We start from the raw sequence: 19,897 nt of genomic DNA on the forward strand, positions 1-19,897 counted from the left end.
GTGAGCTCCCATCCAGCCCAAAGGCATCCTTTCACCTCTCTCTTTCCAGCCATGACTTTACAGTGCTCTCTGGAGCTCTGGGCTTTTGTGCAAGCCAAGGAAAATCAGTGGTTTTAAGTGTTCTTGTGGTTCCTGCCTATTTTTCCTGAAGAGACCTAGACATCTACAATGTCAAAAGAAATGTGGGGTTTTTTTTTAATCTGGGATATACAAATTAAGTATCTCCTGATGCCTACTGAGCTGCAGTTTAATTTTCAGGGAGAAATCAAATCTGAGTGTTTTCCATGGACTGAAAACAAGCCTTGCTCTTGTACCTCCTCTCAGCACCTCGAGTTCCCACCTGCATCAGTAAACAAAGATTTCAGCTTTCAGTACAGCCCTCTGCACCAGGGAGATCCTTCCTCTCTCTCCCTCTCAGTGGGGAAGAGAAGGAAAACCAAGAAAGTTCGAACCTTTCAAATTATTAATCTCAGAGAGAAAAAAAAATCACAAAACCAAGAAATGCTGTATTAACTATAAATTTTATGGGAAGTAGATTCATAGCTGGTTTGGGCTACATGCAGGACACAAGGCTACACCACAGTGCCACCCATCAAACTCCTCTCAAAACCCTGGAGAAGAAGGGAAAGGGCAGCCAGCACTGCTGTTTTCACACAGCAATGTGATTAAAGGGATCAGTTTAATTCTCTGGTTGTCCTATGTGCAGCACCAAGGGAACAGGACCTGCAGGTAAATGCTGAGAGGAACCCAGAGAACAAAGGTCCTGGAATTAGGAAACAGCTTAGATATTGACACCTTCCCATTTCTCATTTGTATTATACACACACTGCCTCTCTAGATTTATTTAAATACCTGATGAGTGAATAATTTGAAATATATCAAGGAAAAAAGCAAGGTTTGTTTCAGTCCCTCAGGGAAAGCCTTGAAGTCAAAGTAAAAATTACAGGATCTATTCTAAATACCTCCTTAGAGCACCACAAAAATTTAAGGTAAGAGAGAACCAAACAGTTGTTCAGCTGAAATGAATTTTGGAAGTGAGGAGGAAATATGTTAACGAGCTGAAACAGGCACAGTCTAAGCAAAGCACCATTCCTGCACTGGAATTTATGGTGGGGAATTTAATGGTCAGTAGTGATGAGATATCCTTTCTCCAGCAGCAGGGGCTGGAAACACCAAAGTGACATTTACTGTGGGCCAGTGAACACCACTGCCACGGTTCCTTTTGGAGTTTAAATTAACATTTAATATCTTCTTTTTCCGCTAGGCTTTGTAAGATAAGCAGCTTTCTTCTGAGATCACCAGCCTAATGAAATATTTGACTAGACGAGGTAAGTTAATTAAACATCTTAATGACATGTTTATTAGCCATTGTCCTTGCCTCAAAGCCTCTCTCCCTCTCATTTCTGTATAATGGTCTACTTCTCTCAGGTCAGATCAAGATTTTCTGCATCAGCACAGAGGCTTAATGAGTGTTTTGTAAAGAGGAGCCTACAAGTGTTCACTGAATTCCTCAGATCCCTGCTCCTGAGGGGAGAGACCTGCTGTGGATACCCCAGGAGCACACACACAGCCACAAGGGCAGGCACAAAAGCACCAAGCAGCTGGGGAGGATCCATTCTTACAAGGGATCTGTTGGATTTTGGGGGCAGCTCCATGACCCTGTGGCACGAGGGTGGTCCCTGGTCTGAGCCTGTGAAACCAAGGTGAGCAGCACAGAGGGGTGGGAAGCACTGCAGGCTCAGTGTTTGAGCCAGGTGCCCAGACAGGGCTAAAAGGGAGAGGCCAGAGAAGTGACTGAATACCCTGGAACAGAAATCTTCATTAGCACCAAAAATTTCCATGGATTGGGCACGTGCTGTCCAGGCTGGCCCAAGTCCAGGCACGGTGCTTTCACCAGCTGTGGTCATCACAGGGACCTGCTGGCCATTCCAGATCTGCCCACCTGGGAGATGTTGCCAGGGAATTGATGAAAACCTCGTTGCAGGGAGGAGTTGGCACCTTGCGGCTGCAGGCCAGGATTACAGAAAGGTGGCTGCAAGAGAGATGAGCCCACCAGCAGTGCCAGGGTCCCAGGGACCATGCAGGGTGTTTGTTCCTTTTATTTTAGGAATGAGCCTCATCCCCTGACCCCAGTAGCTTTAGGAAATCAAAATCTCCACGTGATTTTCCAGGCAACTCCTGCTATGTCTCATTTTGAGACAGATCAAGCTGCATCTTAAGTTGTTTGGCCCCACGTATCTTCTTTAACTCCACCCTTGATTTTTGCTCTTTTGTTCTTTTACCACCACCAGCTTTCAGCTGCAGTGGCTCCTCTTGCTCCCTGTGAATAATTCCCCATCACACACACACACACACTTGCACACTTTCTGCAGCTCCTTCAAGTTCTCCTCCATCTGCCTCAAGTCTCCCACCATGACTTGACAAGGTGACATCATCCACTGGGAACCAGAGAACTTAAAGAAAGAGCAAAGTCTTTAGAAAAAGAATTTTTTCCACTGCTGAAATACACAGCCTTTGTAAAGTCAGTGTAAAAAGCAAAGATCACTGTTAGGAAGGAATTTACAGCACCTTTTTCTGCACAATGCCGTATTTTAGCTGTGGGATATTGTTAAATGTAAAACTCTGGATTTTCCACTCTTCACTGAAGCAACAAAGACTAGAACCAAACAGCAGATTTTTTAATTCCTATAAAAGAAGGAAAGAAAAAAATTCTCATTTTAAAAACAAATCCAAAACACAGCAATTTGTAGAAAAGAAAGGAGGAGTGTGGAAGGGTAATGACTAACTTCGTATAACCACCCTCTCCTGTTTTATCCATACTGTAAATAGCAACACCCCAGTGAAAAGGAGAAAGATTTTCCTTTTCCTGCTATATTCCTTCCACTCATAATGCTGGGAGCTGCTCAGCACTGGAAAATATTTATGTCTGATGTCTGGGGCACAGTTTCCCATGAAAGCATCCCAGAATATTGCCCGAAATTTAACAGCTGGGAGAGCAACGCCTACCAATGGTGACATGAGGGAGAAAAGAACCTTGGATGAGATGTTAATTAAATACTTGACTTCTGCATTTCAGGTGGCACAAATCCAGACCTTGGCCCTGAACAACTGCAGACCACAATAATTCAGCAATGGCCACACTGAATAAATTGCATTTATGCTAAAGCAGAGCTCAGTAAATAAAAAAGACTACTCAGGGCTGGTAGTTACTCCAACCTCTTTGAGCTAGAAATTAAATTGGAAGACACTCTCGTTATTTGGTCTGGGTTTTTTTCTCCTCTGTCTGAATAGGAAGGAAAAGTATTTAATAATTTCATCTCTGCTCAAAATAGGGGAGATAAGCAAGGCAGAAACAGTGACGGGGGAATAATCACTGTCAGTGGAAAGGACTGGAGAATAAGCACATGAATAACTGACTAGAGGCATTAAGAAAATAATACAAGCTTCACTAATTAAAGCTATTATCTGTGCTTCAGGTGGGCTGATGCATGAGGGTATTTTTCTGAATTTAGGCACCCCTAAATTACTTTGTCACTTGGATAAGGAACGTACTCAGGAACACAGCACATGTTCAAAAGCACAACACAGAGCAACCCACTGCAACTTTGGCTAAGGAAACTCAATTAACAACCCCACACATCTATTTATATTTACCATAATCAGTCTTACTTTTGCAAGAGAAATATCAATTGCCTTTGACACGATTTGAAGCATATAAAGTGTTGAAAGATCTGGGGTCTTATTAACTTCTCCAGTTGTCTCTTCATCCTCAACATCAACTGAAAGAAAAGAAAATCATGTAAGAGTTGGATGAAAAGAGTTGTTTTCCCCAGCACGCTCAGTGCCAGGGGTCATCAACGTGAAAATTAACACTTACTGTCTTTATAAAAAGGAAAAGACAGTTTTAGCCAGAAAGGGTAGATAAAAATACACGAGCCAGCTTTGGTTTATTATCTCTTAATGATTTCTTTGTCTTACCTAGAAGTTTATAGCAAATGCAATTGCTCTAAATCAACCAAGAGTTACAAAAGAAGCCCCTCCTACGTATTTATTTGGTCACAGCTGCTCTGAACAATACAAAAAGATTTGGCAAAAGCCAAACTGAAACTTGACAGAACTTACCCAATTCTAGGACTTCTTTCATCTGGTCTTCTTTATAGCCAGTGGATGTTGGAGACTTCCTACATGAAAATTAATCAAAAAATGAATGACAAAACATTCATTTTAAATGAGAAAAGGTGTTTGAATAAACAGTAAGAAATAGGGAGCATTCCCACACAAGGATATAACTTTTAGCTGTGTGTGTGTGTATATATAAATATATATAAAAAAATAAATACATGGTTTAAGAAATAAATGGTCTCAGAGCAAAATTTTTCTCAGTGGAAGAAAGCTGCACTCCAGGAGCTCATCAGGAAAAGCAGCCAGCACAGAGCAACACCCTGTGTTTGATTTTGGATTTCAGTCCTGTTTCAGCATCAATTTCATTTCATTTGTGTGGTATGACTGATCAGGCCATAAAATAAAATGTACATCCCTGACAGGGATCAGAGTAAGATTCAAATTAGTCATTAAATGACCTGAAATATCCAAATAATGAAAGTGGGAATAGGTCTTAGACTGGCTCCTTTACCAGGGTAATTTTTTAATCCACTAAGAGGGATCAGTTGTTCAACTTCTCTTGTGATTTAATTGTATATTAACGATTAAAAGGTTAAAATTCATATGAGTAACTACTAAAAGGACTAAGCATTTAAACTTGGCTGTGAAGTCAGAGCTGAAATAAAATGTCAGCTTTTTGGAGATGAGACGGGTTTTATTTTTCCTGTTGAATTCACACCAAAACAAATTCAGAATCAAGGAAAAATTTTGAATAACTATTTCTAAAAATGCTAGAAATTGACTTTTTTTTTTCTTTTTTCCCAAAAAAGCAATACTGTATCACTGGCTTTTGCTTTGGGAAAAAACGGTATTGCACTGACAATCCTTTCAAAAATAGTATGGAATAATTTCCTCAGCAACATTCTTTGTATGCATGATATTACAGCAATGACTGCTGTCATGTCACATACTTTCCATGAGCTTAATTTCCTTTTCAGAGTATGAAATAATAAAAGCAGGACACAGACATATCACACTCAGGATTTGCCCAGTTTAAAGGCATTTTGGCAGCTTTCTCACTGATAGTATTTGATACTATAGGAACAGAAACACTTTTCTTTTTATCTATAAATAAGTTAAAGGACTGAAGCAAGGAAATGTGGGTGGCCCCAATTTGGGACAGACAGAATAGAAATGAATCACTCACATTCTAGGAACTTCAGGTAAAAAAAAATGGGAGGCCCAGCAGGTCAATAAAAATAAGAGGACTGAGAACAAATTTATACAGTGACACAAGCAGCACTGAGCTCCCACTGAATATTACAGTAATTTTATGTGATATAGAATTTAATAGAGTTGATTGTGGTGTATTTTACAACACAATCAGATCTCCCGTTGGTGTTTCCTAACATGAATTTCAGCTGAGATTCCCTTCCCACAGCTACTTGCTACTCTTTCCCTCTCTCCTAGTCAAGGAGAGGGTCTTAATGGCAATAAATTCACCAATAAAACGTTTCTCAGCCAAGTCATGTCTCTCAGGCATAACCAAGAGCCACATTTTTGTTTTGTCTGAAATTGCACACTATTCTCTCTTCTTTCCTAGCTTTTCTTCCCAATCAACCCATTTCTATCTAACTTTGCAAGAGTTTTTAAAACCTTCCAAGGCCACGTTGGACAGGGCTTGGAGCAAGCTGGTCTAGTGGGAGGTGTCCCTGCCTGTGGCAGGATGATCTTTAAGGTCCTTTTCAACAAAACCATTCTGTGATCCTGTGATTCAGACACTGAATGCTGCACTACAGTTTCTATATATAAATGAAAATACAGCCACCCATGGTACAATTCACATACAGCCCACCTGGCACCAGTTTTTGTAGTGTTAATTCTCTCTGGGAAGTCTAAAAGATGTTGGTTCTACACCCATTCCAGGAAGAACCAAGCCCGGGATGCAAAGTGCTCTGAATTCTCAAGGCTGAGAATTCCCATCAAGCTGAGGAAAGCGCTGACATCCAAGATTAATGTTGGGTGTTTTCTGCTTAAGTGGGGTATTTTTGCAGGTTGTGTTTCTCAAAACAGCCAGGACACTTACTGCAATTTCCATTTCAGCAGAGGGCTGCTGTTCCAGGAAAATTTACTGTAGGTGTAAAACCATTCCGTTGGAATACTTAGGGAAGGGGGAAGTCATCCATCACGGCAGGAAAATGGGACAGGAAGAAAATATGCTTCATTCTAAACATACTATACAGTACTTTCTCTAAATATTTGAACATTCCTCTCTGGCCTCCAAGCATTGTAGAAAAATGGATTTACAGAGGAGAGCTGAACTCGCAGAGAGGGAGCTCCTTGGCACAATAATGGATGTGCATTCCACCATTTCCTATTTACACCAACACTCACAAGAGGTCAAATAAACAAAGGGGCTTAAAAATTAAACATCAGTGCCTTTAAGGTGATTGTGGTGGTAAAACTTATTTTCATTGCCAGATTACAACAGCTTTTTTACTGCATGTAGAACAGGCAGACATATCCAATATTCTTGGGATAGTGAGTAAAATCTGCAGAGCAGGTAATTAAAAAATAACCTCTATTGCTGTTTGCAAAAGGGTAAAAAAGGCCATTCTCTGTGGTACAGCTTGCCACTGTTTTGGGGCACAATTACAAAACCAGAATTACTAAAAGCAATTGTAAAGATGCAAAGGACATGATCACAATCAATGCCAGGCAATATTTTTCTACAGAGAAAAGGTCTTGTCATGAAGATTTAATATAAATTCTATCGTTTTGGCAAGTCTGGTTGACAAAGGTAACAGAGGCTCATACACTTAATTTCTCCAAAGTTCCTTTTTAGTGAAGACCTGCATCTGATCTGATTTGCACATTTGCAATATGAAAAATTAGCTTGTGAACAGATGACAGACAGATTTGTGAACACTGGCAGATATAAAACAGGTAAATGAGAAACTTGTCATTGAAAGGGTCATTTCTAACAGAAGTGGTCACTTCTGATAGAAACAGATTCCCTCACACATGAACACGAATTTGTCCTGCCAAATTTTATTAACTGTGACAATTTGAAATCTTTGTTGAGAAGGTTTGTATGTAAAAAAGGGATGACCATAATCACAGGTTGAACTACAAGATGGTTTGAAGTGCCTGATGACTTGGGCTCGCCTGAACACAAAGCTCATCCACACGCTATGAATGAATATTTATCACCAACTACAAAATCAGAATTGTAATAAAAGTGGAGCTGCTTTGTTCCTACTGTCCTCCACCAGAGATTTTGGAGTGTGACACCCTCACACTGGGATTTCCAAAGAACTCAGTACCACCTGTGTGAACTCACCATTATGTTCAGCAACTCAAAACTGCTGCCAGCAAAGTGAACGAGAATCAGAAAAATTTAAGATGGGGAGATAAAATTCCAATAAATAAAAATGCACAGCACCTACAAGACACAAAGCACAGAAAAGGGTTCCCAGATTTTGGCACTCAATCAATTCACATCAGTGGAGGTGAATCCAACCCTCTGCTCCATTTACCATCCATGAAGTACCCACTCTCTCTGGTTTGGGCCTTCAACTCCGAGGCCACTTAATTTTTAAGGATGTGGAATATTCGTGGGCTTCCATTTCCTGTCAGAAACCTCAGATTTTTAACAGTCCAAACCACTGTAACCTGACAGGTATTAGCAATATAAATGATTTTCCTGAGAACTAATATCAACTGTTAAATTGGGAAACAAAAGCTTATGCTGAGGATGGGGTAATTCTCTTATCTCATTATAAAAAAAGGTGAGTTCAAAAAACAGGTTACTGGTGAGCCCGCAGAGATTTTACCTCCTGGTAAAGTAATCTGAGGGATAAATAGAGGTAAAAAAAAATTCCTCATGCCACCTGCACACAAACTGATTTTTTTTTAAGGAGCAAGTAATTCCACAGTCATGGAGCTGGAAGATACCTCAATGATCCTCTAATGCAAATTCTCAACTGACTGACTGCTTTTCAGGCAATGGGCTGGACCTCTCCAGATTTACCTCCTCTCCAAAAAGAAAGAAATTATACAGAAGCCACTTGTCATTTCCAGCAATTGCAAAGTGCCTCTTCCTATGGAGTGCTGGAAAAATACTAAAAGGGCCAATGGCAGCCCCACAGATGTTACACCATGGGCTCTGGTGCCATAAATCCGTTGGCACCGCACAAAAGTCACAATAGTTCATAACTTTTATTTTAGGTCCTTTTTTCCGGTCCAAGCATTATGTTATAAAAGGTGTTACACAACTCCAGGCTCTTGAAGGTTTTCACTCCTGATTTGGCAACCATGACCTTTCTTTTCATCCATGGGCGGGTTAAATCCATATTCCCCACAGATGAGCCCAGTTTGACAGATGTTCCTCTGCTGCTGGCTGTAAGAGTCAAACCCAGACTTACTCCCTGGAGTAAGGGATCAGAAGCCCTCCAGGAGGGTTTGGTTGCTCTCTCCAGGAAGGTGTGGCTGCACTATTCTCATGTTTCCTGCCTCCAAATCCACTCCAAAGCAGGGGGGGAAGCTGGAGATGATGCAAAGTGTGGCTGAAGGACAACGCAGAGCTCCCAGACAAAGGTGGAAGGAAATGTGCCAACGTAATTTACTCCTGGGCTGCTCCAGCCCCGCGTTCCTTTCCGTTCTCTCGTCTGAACCCCGCACTCTGACTAAACTCCCACTTCCTAGAAATGCCACCCCGGCCCAGTGCATCCTCTTCCTCTCACAGGCGGAAAAACTGAATTAATTCCTCAGGCATTGCTCACACACACACACTGAGAATCCTGGAATAATCCAGGGGTTTCTGGCTGGTTTTAAACAAGATCGAGTCCAAAACGATACGGCCATGGGAGCTCAGACCTCATCCCACAGAACAAGCTATCCAGGTGGTGAGGACTTTTAGGAACTGCTCAACACCTCCCAGGATCAAAGCTTTATTACTCACCAAACTGCCAGGTGCTATTTTAGACAAAGCCATCCCATCCTACGCACCAATTTTGTACATGACACTGAAATATTGCAGCCCACCAGGCAAACCATACAGAATATTCCTAGAAAACCTACATTTACACCAAAATGCACAGTAGGAAAGACTAGAGCCAACCAAAGCTGCAGGGTAAATAATGTACATTACATAACTTTGCTGGAACTATTTTTCCTTTGACTTGGAAATTCAACTTTATTTTTTTAAAAAATAGCACTGAAACTGGAGTGTTGATCAGTATTCTTTGTGAAATGAGACATTCACGTATTAACCTTCAACAGGCAATGAATTTTCCTGTCCCAGTGTGTCAAGAAATTACCACCAGTGCAGTCCAGAAACCTCCCGGGTTGCTTGTGCTCTGCGTTGCTGCTTACACTGACCAAGGGAACATCAAATCCTGCCTGGGACTTGCTCAGACACTCACGGCCTATGTCCTCTGCCAATCTCCTAATTCAGGTCAGCACAGATTGTGGCTGGGGATGATGCAGGATAAAAAGATAGGAGAGGCTCTTTGCAGCTTTAGGCACTCAACCATCTGTAATTGACAGGTATTGGCTCAGTCCTCACATGGAAAATAAGCTTTTTTATTCCTGTTAATAACAGAGAGCATGAATACCAATCCTTTAAGGACCATAATATTTTGAAAGCGTTATGGTCCTTATAATATTTATACAACAATATTTTGAAAGTGTCAGATATCGAAAAGAATAAAAACCCAAAACAACTAAACAAGCCTGAATATATTTGTAAAGGATTTAAGGGATTTTTCTGAAGATCTGCATTTTTTTCCTCTAAGGATTTCCTATTTCTATAAAGATGTTTTCAGGGCCTTTTTTTTTTTTTGGAACATATGAGAGAGAAAAAGCAGAATTTTCACTAACACGATGGGTTCACCTGTACTGGGATTTATAATGCTGAGGACCAGGCCAGGAGCAGAAGGTGACAGTTCTTGCTCTGTTATCTGTGAGAGTCACAGTGTAACAATGGTAGAGAAATCCTTAAATACGTGGAGGAAATAAAAAACAAATCAATAAAACCTAGCAGAAAAACAACAGCAAAAGTTCAGAGCAGGAAAGAGAAAAATATTGAGCAGACAGTACAAGCTTTAGACAAAAAAAACCCTAAAGGAACATGAAAAATACTTAAAGTATTTTAACAGAGGTGATATATAGCAAGTAACAGAAACACTGGTCAAAAATCAACTTCAGCTGTGGGAAACAGGGAAAAAAATAGCAAATGGAAGGCGAATACAACAACAAAAATCCTTATAATAAGGACTGCTAGAAACTGGAATGTATTATCAGGGGAGAGGTGTCACTTGAGTCATCTAAGACTGGACCAGACAAAACCTGGAAAAAGTATTACAGCAAATATAAATATATATAGCAGTGATTCATCTGCCATAGAAAGAAATGACCTTAAAAGTCCTTTTCCATCCGTAATTTCTAAGATCCTATGAAATATGAGTAATGTTCTGCTTGGTGTCTATGGCAATTCCCTAACCCAACCCTATCCGTGTCAGAATGCAGGGCACTGCTAGAAAAAAAGGCTTCTTACCAAATAACGAGGGATATTTTGGGAATGGGAAGCACTAAACAGTGCCCAGCTGAGGTGAACTCAGCTGAGAGATTCTGGCAGGAAGAGAAATCCTGGCTCTGAGCTCACTGGCACTTTCCTGGTAGTGGAGCTGAAGCACCTCGGAGAGAGTCAGGTTTTGGTTGGAAAAGGCACCTGAAGCCAAGTTCCAGAGCCATAAACCAGTCCCTGGTGCCTGGAATATCCCTCTGCACTGGCAGAATGCTGGCAGCAAAGCAGCAGCTCCCAGGCAGGCTGCAGCCAGCACCGGTGGCCAGGCACAGGGAGAAAGGCAGGCGCAATCGGGGATAATTCAGGTGATTGTTCACAATAGAAGGATGAGTGCAGAATCAATTATCCTCCCTGCTCCTGCAACTGCACAGATCTCTGCCTCTGGACAATGGGATTCACTGCTGCATCCCTCTGCTCGCTGATGGCAGCAGGAAATTTCTGTCCTGACGTCACGATACTCCCGATTCTTTGTGCCTTTCTGATTCTGAGTCATTCCCTTTGAGCTCCTAGGAAATATCCTTAACTTCAGGTCCTGATTGCAAAGTCCTTTTGTTCCCTTGGTCCCGTTTTACCCTTTTTTTTTCTGATTTCAGTGCTCTGACGCTAATTTTATGCTGTTTTTCTTGAAACTGGGGGAGGGAAGTTGGTTGGCTTTATACGTGAAAAACAGAATTTCAAGCACCGCATGTTCTTCTTCTTAACTACCAGAACAGAAATGGAGCTGTACAGACCAAATCTGCCCATCTAACTCAGCAAAAGGTGGTTCCACCCCACTGCAGAACTGCCAGCTCAGATTTACTCATCTAGAAATTATTTATTCAGCTGACAGCTGAAGGGTTTCCACAGCACCACCACACTTTGCACTGACAGACTTAAGGGAATATGGAAAATTAGGAAAACACTTCAACTTCAGGGGCTGCAGGAGCAACAACTCCAACACGTTTCTGTAGCCAAGACCAAAGAATTGTTTCTCAACTGTTCTGAAGTGGCTTTTTCTTGCCTTTCCCCAGTTTTGTTTGCTCAAGCTGTGAAATGGGGAAATCTTGACCTTCTAACCCCATGTAACCTTCCCAAAAAAGTCATTATTCGTCGTGGGTTCTTTCTGGAAAAGCAATAGAAAGTCTTTAACACAAGGACAGGCATCAAGTTCAACACCTGTTTATATTTTTACAATTTCTAAAGATCATGAATTCCATTCCACTCATTCTTCCCTCTGTGTGCTCAGGTTAACGATAAATATTCCCAGATAAATATTCAGCACTAAGGAGAATCACACAATGATTTAGAGGCCACAAGGCCCAACCCCACCTCAGGATATCAAAGGAAGCAGAGAACCTTTCCTTGCTGCCATTCGAGGCTCTGGCCAGGATAAAAGACTCAGGAGTCTTTAATAATTTGCTTATCTGTGACCTCAGTTCGTTCCTTCAACATCATCTCTCCCAAGTTCCTACAGATCTTAAGAAACTACAGATACAGCAGTTTTTTGTTGGAGTCATGGATAAGACACTTGGACTGGGTACTTTTAAATTTAGGGTTTTATTCCCTTAAGAATCTCTAAATAAAAAGAAAAAAAACCAAAAAACATAGTGAGTAATTCTCATTTCACTTGGCCTTGCACACAACTGAGAGGAACACGGATTCAACAACAACAGGTGAATACTCCTTTGAAGATGAACCATAAACAACAGCATCAAAATGACCTGAAAGGGGTTTCAAATTCTCCACTGAAGTGGCACTGAGACATAAATGTCATTTTTAATTTGTTAAGTCAAATTAAATTGCTGTGAAGGAGCATGGAGGAATCACTGACATAATTCTGGATAAATGTGTGTGCACTGCCTGTACAACATCACCACATCCCAGCATTTAAAGGCTGGCTACAAGAAAGATGGAGACTCCCTTTTTCCAAGGAATCACATGGAAAAGACAAGGGGCCATGGGTACAAATAGCTCCTGAGGATTTTCCCATTGGAGAAAAAAAGGAAAATTTTTCAAGAGAACAACCAGCCATTGAAACCATCCCCCAAGGGAAGTGCTGAGTTCCCAAATCCTGGGCACTTTTAAGATTTGGCTGGACAAGGTGCTGGGTCACCTTGTCTGGACCTTGCTTTTGCCAGGGAAGGTTGGACCAGGTGATCCTTGAAGTCCCTTCCAACCTGGTGTGCTGGGATTCTGTGAATTGAGAAATTAAATTGGCTGCTGTCTGCTTACAGCTGGGGATAAATGAAGATTTGCTGCCACCTGTATATTGCTTTTCTCCTGGATTAATTAAAAACAAAAATTCTAAAAAAAACCCCAGCTGTAGAATCTGGATAGGTATGCAAACTCTACACCATGTTGTATTTTTTTATGAAATAACCCCTCAGGACATGGCAAAAAATACAATCATGACATAAAGAACCATCGCTGACCCCTGTAATTTCTTTCATTAAAAGGTGTGAGTCAAAATGCTGTGCATCTGCATTTCCCCAGGATATTTTGATGACCAGAATTGTAGATGCTGTGAATGAACCAGCTATGGTTAATATTATAGAGGTTTTCAGCTACTCATCTAAATACTTAGATTAGCATTTATGTCAGGTAACAGAGAACGGAAGAGGATCCAGACAAATATCTGCTCCCACATTGTAATTTTTTATTCTTTAAAATGCTTAACCACTTTGGCCAAAATCTGCAGGGCTCTCAAACACTGCAGGATTTGGCTGAAGGGAAATAAAAGTCTCGCAATAGCCAGGCCTTGTACTTTGGATGTTTATTTGCAGTCTCTGCTCCTTCCACTTAACTCCAGGAGTCTCAGCAGCCCTGCTGGATTCTGCGGGCGCTTCCAGGAGCTCAGAGCTCAGCACGGATTCCAAGGCTCTGCTGGCTCTAACTCACACTGCCTGCCAGGAGTGAACCTGTGTTCCTCTGCAAACAGGCTCTGCTTAGGAAAGGGCTCCCTCTCCTGCTCCTGCTGAGACCAAACCAGCTCTGAGGGAATTGTTGCACTCCCTCCCTGCGGGGACGGAGCACAGGATGGCAGCACATCGTGTGCTGTGCTGTGGGTCACTCCCCTTCCAGCCCAGCTTCTCCTTTTCAGCTCTTTCTGCCAAAGGTTGGGAGGTGTCAGCATGTCCAACTACATCTGAGTGAACCACAGAATTACAGAATTGTTGAGGTTGGAAGAGATCTCTAAGATCATCGAGTCCAACCAGTAACCCAGCATCACCATGTTCACCACTAACCCCTGTCCCCAAGTGCCACATCCACACTTTTGAAAACTTCTAGGAGTGGTGACTCCACCACTGCCCTGGGCAGCCTGTCCCAATGCCTTCAGTGAAGAAACTTTCCCTGATGTCCAATCTACACCTCCCCTGGCCCAGCCTGAGGCCGTTCCCTCTCCTCCTGTCCCTGTTCCCTGCGAGCAGAGCCCGACCCCCCCGGCTGCCCCCTCCTGTCAGGGACTTGTGCAGAGCCACAAGGTCCCCCCTGAGCCTCCTTTGCTCCAGCCTGAGCCCCTTTCCCAGCTCCCTCAGGAATTCTCCAGCCCCTCCTCAGCTCCATTCCCTTCCCTGGACACACTCCAGCCCCTCAATGTCCTTCTTGTCGTGAGGAACCCAAAAGTGACCCCAGGATTGGAAGTGCGGCCTCACCAGTGCCCAGCACAGGGGGCAATCACTGCCCTGCTCCTGCTGCCACCCTATTCCTGATCCAATCCAGGTGCCATCGCCCTTCCTGCCCACCTGGTCACTCCTGGCTCACATTCAGCCACTGTCACCATTACCCCAGGTCCTTTCCCACTGGGCAGCTTTCCAGACACTTTCCCAAGCCTGCAGGGCTGGCTGGGATTGTTGTGAGCCCAGTGGAGGACCCAGCCCTTAGCAAGTGAAGTTTGTACAAGACTTTTTTACTGGCTTTTCTCAACAGCTTTCCCAAAGAATTCCATCCAGTCCACCATGCCTCTGAGGCTCGTCCTCAATGAACTATACATCCACTGACTATCAAATACCAGGAATACACTCAATGTTCTCAGCTTTGCTAGGGAGCTGCCAAAGGCCACTGAAGCTCTCTTCTCCACCTCAATTAATGCTGAGTGTGAGGTAAAAAACCATCCTGTGAGTGGAAAGGGTGAAGTGATGGAGCAGCACCACCTTGGAGGTTCAGTCAAGCTGTATGAAACCAGAAGTTTTAAGACTTTAGACTGTAGTACTTTGCCCTATTACACAGGAGTCTTTCACAAATTAAACAAGCCAATGCACTGTGTAATGCTTGCAGCTCTTTCTCAGCTGATTTTTGGTTCCAGAGAGGAAGCAAGTGCCACTCCGGGCCCACCTGCAGCTCCAGCAGATCCCCAGTTTGATAATTCCCACAGCCCTTAACATAAATGTGGAGAGACCTAATGTATAATTGCTTCCTTCTCAACAGGGCCTCCACACGTGGTATCTCAGGCTTACAAGAAATTAAACCGGAAAACAAAATAGCAATAATAATTTTAAGAAATCTGGCTGCTGTTTTAGTGTGTAAATAAACAAAATGCCATGGCTCTCGCTCTTTGATTTCACCCAGAAAAAAAAATATTAAAAAAAGATCAATTAAGAATATAAGGGAGAGAAAAGCCAAAAATACATATTTGGAGCTCACAGGAGACACTTCTAAAACTTTTATATAATTATGAAATCGTGCAGAACAACAACAAAAATCTAGTTTAGCATAATATTCCCAGAAATACTCTCACCTGTGACCTGACAACCGACTCTCAGCTTTCTTGAGGGATCTCTCCTTCTTTGCTCTCCCAGCCCCCGAATGTCTGTGAGGGGCACTCACTTTAAGGCTTTTTTCACTGCTGTCTGCACCAGAGCTTGGAAGTGATTTTCTTTCCTCAGTCTTGGCCCTCTCTCTCTCAGACAGCAGCTTGGAAAAAAAGTCATCTGGATCTTTGGGGCTGTTCCTTGGTTTTTCAGAGGCAGAACTGGTGTGTGAGCTTGGCAGAGTTTTTGATGTAAATTCCACATTTGATTTTGTTGGAGATGCTTTGCTTTCCTGAAAATCAGTGCTTGGGACACTCAGGTCTTGTTCTTCAAGATGTCCTTCACCCCTGAGCTGTGCTGTGCTGCTGATGCTCGTGGATCGTTTGGAAAGTCTCCTTTTTTGGAGATCCTGGAAAAAAGTGCCATGACAGCCACAGATTAAAATTTTACCGTCTTTAAATAAACATGAGAAGAAAAGGAAAGCTCTAGGAGTGATTTCTGGGCTAAACAATTTGTTATTAGGAAACAGCTTCTGGAGTAAATCAGATTTTTTAAAAAATCCGTAATAAATAAGACAAACACTTTCACTTAAAATTTGACCAGTATTAAACATGCTACATTCCATTAAAATATGCTTTCCTTTACCCAAGAAAATCAGCAAAATACCTCCTAAAAGCTTATCTTGGGGTTGTACACAACTCAGGAAATCAAGATACATAAGATATTTCACTGGTGTCTACCACTGGTCTTTTTTTTTAAATCAGAGATATTTATAAAAACCCAGCTAATTCATTTAACTTCCACATGCTCTTCAGTATTATCTAAATGTCACAGTTAAAATAGTTAAATTTCTCATTATTACAAGCTTAATTTTACATTGGAAAAGTCCCTGTCTATATAAAAGCAGCATAAAGGAAAAAAAAAAAGGGCAAGAAATTCTTAACTGTGTTTTGAGAGCACTTCTTGATGCAATATGGTCTGATTTGATCAGTTCTGAAACATATTTCGAACTGAAAGCAATTTCCAGTTCCAAACTGCCACTGATTAAATGTGAGGTCTTGGAAAACCAGAGTAAAACAGACACTGTGAAGGTAAAAAAGCAATTTTCATAGGAAAACAGAAAACCAAATCTGTCAAGAGATTTCAAGAATGGGAAAGATTTATAAAGGAATTTGGTGACCTGAGATCACAGACATGCAGGGGCAGTTGCCTACAGTGTCTATATCTGAAATTCTCAATTAGGCAGAACCGTTTCCCTAACTCACTGCACCTTTTCAGCCTGCAGATTTAATGGATTAACATGCAGAAGTCATCTGAATACTTTATGCAAATGATTTTTATCCCAGCAGGCTGGATATAAAATCCATGGGCAAGCCAAATACTTTGTTAAGTGCTGGGAATCACCTCTGGTGGACTTGCTACTGGTCCAGCCATCATTCCCTTGGCAGTGAGACCAGCCCTGGGCCTTGGCTTCTCCTTCCCTGTGGATTTCAGCTCCTCAGAAACCGGAGCTGCCTTTAAATCCTCTTGACTGTCTTTTAACTTCTTGTCCCAAGCACAGGGTAAGTTACTGCTGTGGGTTGTCCCTGGGTGGCATTTTTCACTCCTGTGCTGATGTTTTCTGGGTGGAGGGATTTTATCCAGCGGATTCTCAACATCATACCTAGAGGGAAGAAAGAGGAAAAGCTTGAAACAGCAAAGTAATGCACAAGTAGATTAATAAAACAAGCTAAGTAAAGCACTGCTGTCAAATTAAGGAACAGTTTATCTCGGAGTGGTAATCAAACGCAGTCACTTGTCACTCAAACACCTGGATGTAGGACTTGAGGACATTCTTTCAGTATCATTATTATGTGCCACGATTGGTTATAATATGGGTAACACAATCCCATGTTTACATATTTTGATGTAAAATGGGCTCAAACTGAAAGAGGGGAAATTTACATGAGACATTGGGAAGAAATTCTTCTCTGTGAGGGTGGGGAGGCCCTGGCACAGGGTGCCCAGAAAAGCTGTGGCTGCCCCTGGATCCCTGGAAGTGTCCAAGGCCAGGTTGGATGGGGCTTGGAGCAGCCTGGGCTAGTGGAAGGTGTCCCTGCCCATGGCAGGGGGTGGGACTGGATGATCTTTTAGGTCCCTTCCAGCCCAAACCATTCTGTGACTGTATGACTGAGTATCATAATAGAAAGCACAATTTATATGTTATACCAGACAGGTCCTAAACTACAACCAGCAGTTCCCGTTCCTTCTCCATCTGTTTGGAAATTTGTTAACACTTTTGCTCACATCTTCTGTTCTCCTGTAACTTAGACTGACTTTACTGACCTCTCTCACTCTTTGTTGAGATGTAGAACACTTATTTTAGTCCAGAAAGAAAGGCACTTTTGTGATGGAAATCATTTTACTGATTTCTGGGTATAGATTTATGTTCTGTGTAACCCAAAAATGCTCACCTTCCTTAACACAAGGAAACAAGCCCCTGAACTTGTTTTTCATTCTGGGGTGTCATCCTCCATCCTAATTCATTGTAAAGCAAGTCCATAAGTTGAAACATCTTGCACCACAAAAATGTCCCTTTTATTTAACCCATTTTTCCAGGGGTGTGTCTTGTGTTGTGAGGACACGCTGTGCATGTAAATAAAGGGAGCATGATCCATCTCTGGGAGCATGATCTGCCTCTGGAATCATCAGGAAAAGTAAGGAATGCTACTCCTGACCCAGCTGCACATAACTCCTCATTGCCAAGGGGTGCTGGCTTAGAGACTCTTTTAACAGTTACAGACACTCACACAAACCTCCAAAAGGAAAGTTAAAAGGAAAGCAGACTCGTTAATGAGGAACTGTGCAGAGTCCTGTCTGATTATACTCTCCACCCCTAAAAGCATCGTTAACAATTACCCAGGTAGTTGAAATTAAAACTAATTTCAGGCACTGGCTGGTTGACCTTGGCAATTCCTGACTTTCCTTTGCCCAGAGGGGATGGCAGTGGTGAGGATGATCCAGAGCTGTGCTTTGCTGTGGTGTTTCCCTGACTGGTTCAGTTTGTGGGTTGAAAAAGGACGTGGCTGAGCCAACCTCTCAACCTGCCCACAACAACCCTTTTTATGGCAACTCTGCAGCCACAGGACAAGGGCTGATGGCTTTAAACTGACAGAGGAAGGGGTTAGATGGGAGACTGGGGAAGGAATTCTTCCCTGTGAGGATGGTGAGCTCCTGGCAGAGGTTGCCCAGAGAAGCTGTGGCTGCCCCATCCCTGGAAGTGTCCAAGGCAAGATTGGACAGGGCTTGGAGCAATCTGGGATAAAGGAAGGGGGTGGAATGAGATGATCTTTAAGGTTCCTTCCAATGTTAACACTGCTGGGCACTGCTGAGCCCTCACAGAGCAGTGTCAGGGACTCCTCAGTGGGAGAGATCCATAAAAGGGAAAGAAAAACGGGAAAAAAAAAAAAAAAAGAGGACGAGAAAAAAGGAAAAAAAAAAAAGAGGAAGAAAAAAGAAAAGAGGAAAAAAGCCTTTGCACTGCCTCCTTTTCAAGTGTTCCTTCTGAGCTCAACTTAAAACATCTTGGCTTTCTTCCCCAATAAGAAATGACTTCATGGGTTTTTTTCAAGCACTGATGCTCAGACTTGGCTCCTTTGAGCATGCTGCATTTAGGATGAAGAATAAAACCTGATTAACTCCCTGAGAGTGGAGCTGGGAAGGTGAATTACTCTTCTCTGACCATTTTAAAAGCTTTCTATGGAAGCACAGGGCTGTTAATCCTCTTTGAGGCACTAACAAATGAAAAACTTGATTACATGCTATTTTCAGATATTCTGCAAGATCTGAACCTACAGAATTTGTAACAACACTGAATTTAAGACAGCAAACCTTTGCCTGTGTAAGCCATGAATATACCTGTATTTTGAGCACAGGGGGTTTGTTTCACCTCCAAACCTGCTTCAATTTGAGTATTCCCAATTTAAAAGGCATGAAATCTCCTATTTCTATGTACTTCAGTGACTGAAAGATGCAACTGAGTTTATCAGCCTTCAGAATTGTCAGGGAACACAAAAGATAATTTTTGAAGGGGGGCTTGCACAGGACATTTTAATAATCTGGGAAGTTAAGCTTTGTGTTATGAGGATAGCCAATAAAAATGTGGTAGAGCTGAAGAAATGATAAAACATTTAACACTACTTCCCTTAATTAAGAAAAACTAAGTGAATAGAAAGGGCAAAGAGAAATAAATCAGACTGTACCTGGAGGCCTGAGTTTTGCTTTCATCCAGTGCATTGGCATTGCCATGGTCCTCATCCGGGAGGTCGGATGGGTGGGATGCTGAGCTCTTACTCTGAGGAGCTGACAGAGCAGAGCTGGAACCCGTGCTCCTGGAAGTCCCACGGTGCTCCAGGAAGTAATTAGTAATAATTTCAAGCAGTGTTTTCAGTGGGTTCTCCTTTGCCTAGCCAAAAAGAGAAATAAAGCTCTCGGTGACTAT

At 42.2% G+C, this 19,897-nt stretch overlaps 1 protein-coding gene across 1 annotated transcript in view; it reads right to left on the reverse strand.

Annotated features, from left to right (window-relative positions):
- MINDY4 (MINDY lysine 48 deubiquitinase 4) overlaps positions 1 to 19,897 on the reverse strand; it is a gene marked incomplete at both ends in the record, with an annotated part of 63,623 nt that overhangs the window by 41,480 nt on the left and 2,246 nt on the right. Inside the window, 6 exons of the mRNA XM_082296189.1 lie at positions 2,569 to 2,685; positions 3,670 to 3,779; positions 4,123 to 4,181; positions 15,405 to 15,826; positions 16,822 to 17,080; positions 19,659 to 19,861. Coding sequence (XP_082152315.1) covers positions 2,569 to 2,685; positions 3,670 to 3,779; positions 4,123 to 4,181; positions 15,405 to 15,826; positions 16,822 to 17,080; positions 19,659 to 19,861 — 1,170 coding nt within the window. The remainder of the gene's footprint in view (positions 1 to 2,568; positions 2,686 to 3,669; positions 3,780 to 4,122; positions 4,182 to 15,404; positions 15,827 to 16,821; positions 17,081 to 19,658; positions 19,862 to 19,897) is intronic.

This window comes from Coloeus monedula (genome assembly GCF_965178545.1).
Source record: "Coloeus monedula genome assembly, chromosome: 1".
Lineage (NCBI taxonomy): Eukaryota > Metazoa > Chordata > Aves > Passeriformes > Corvidae > Coloeus > Coloeus monedula.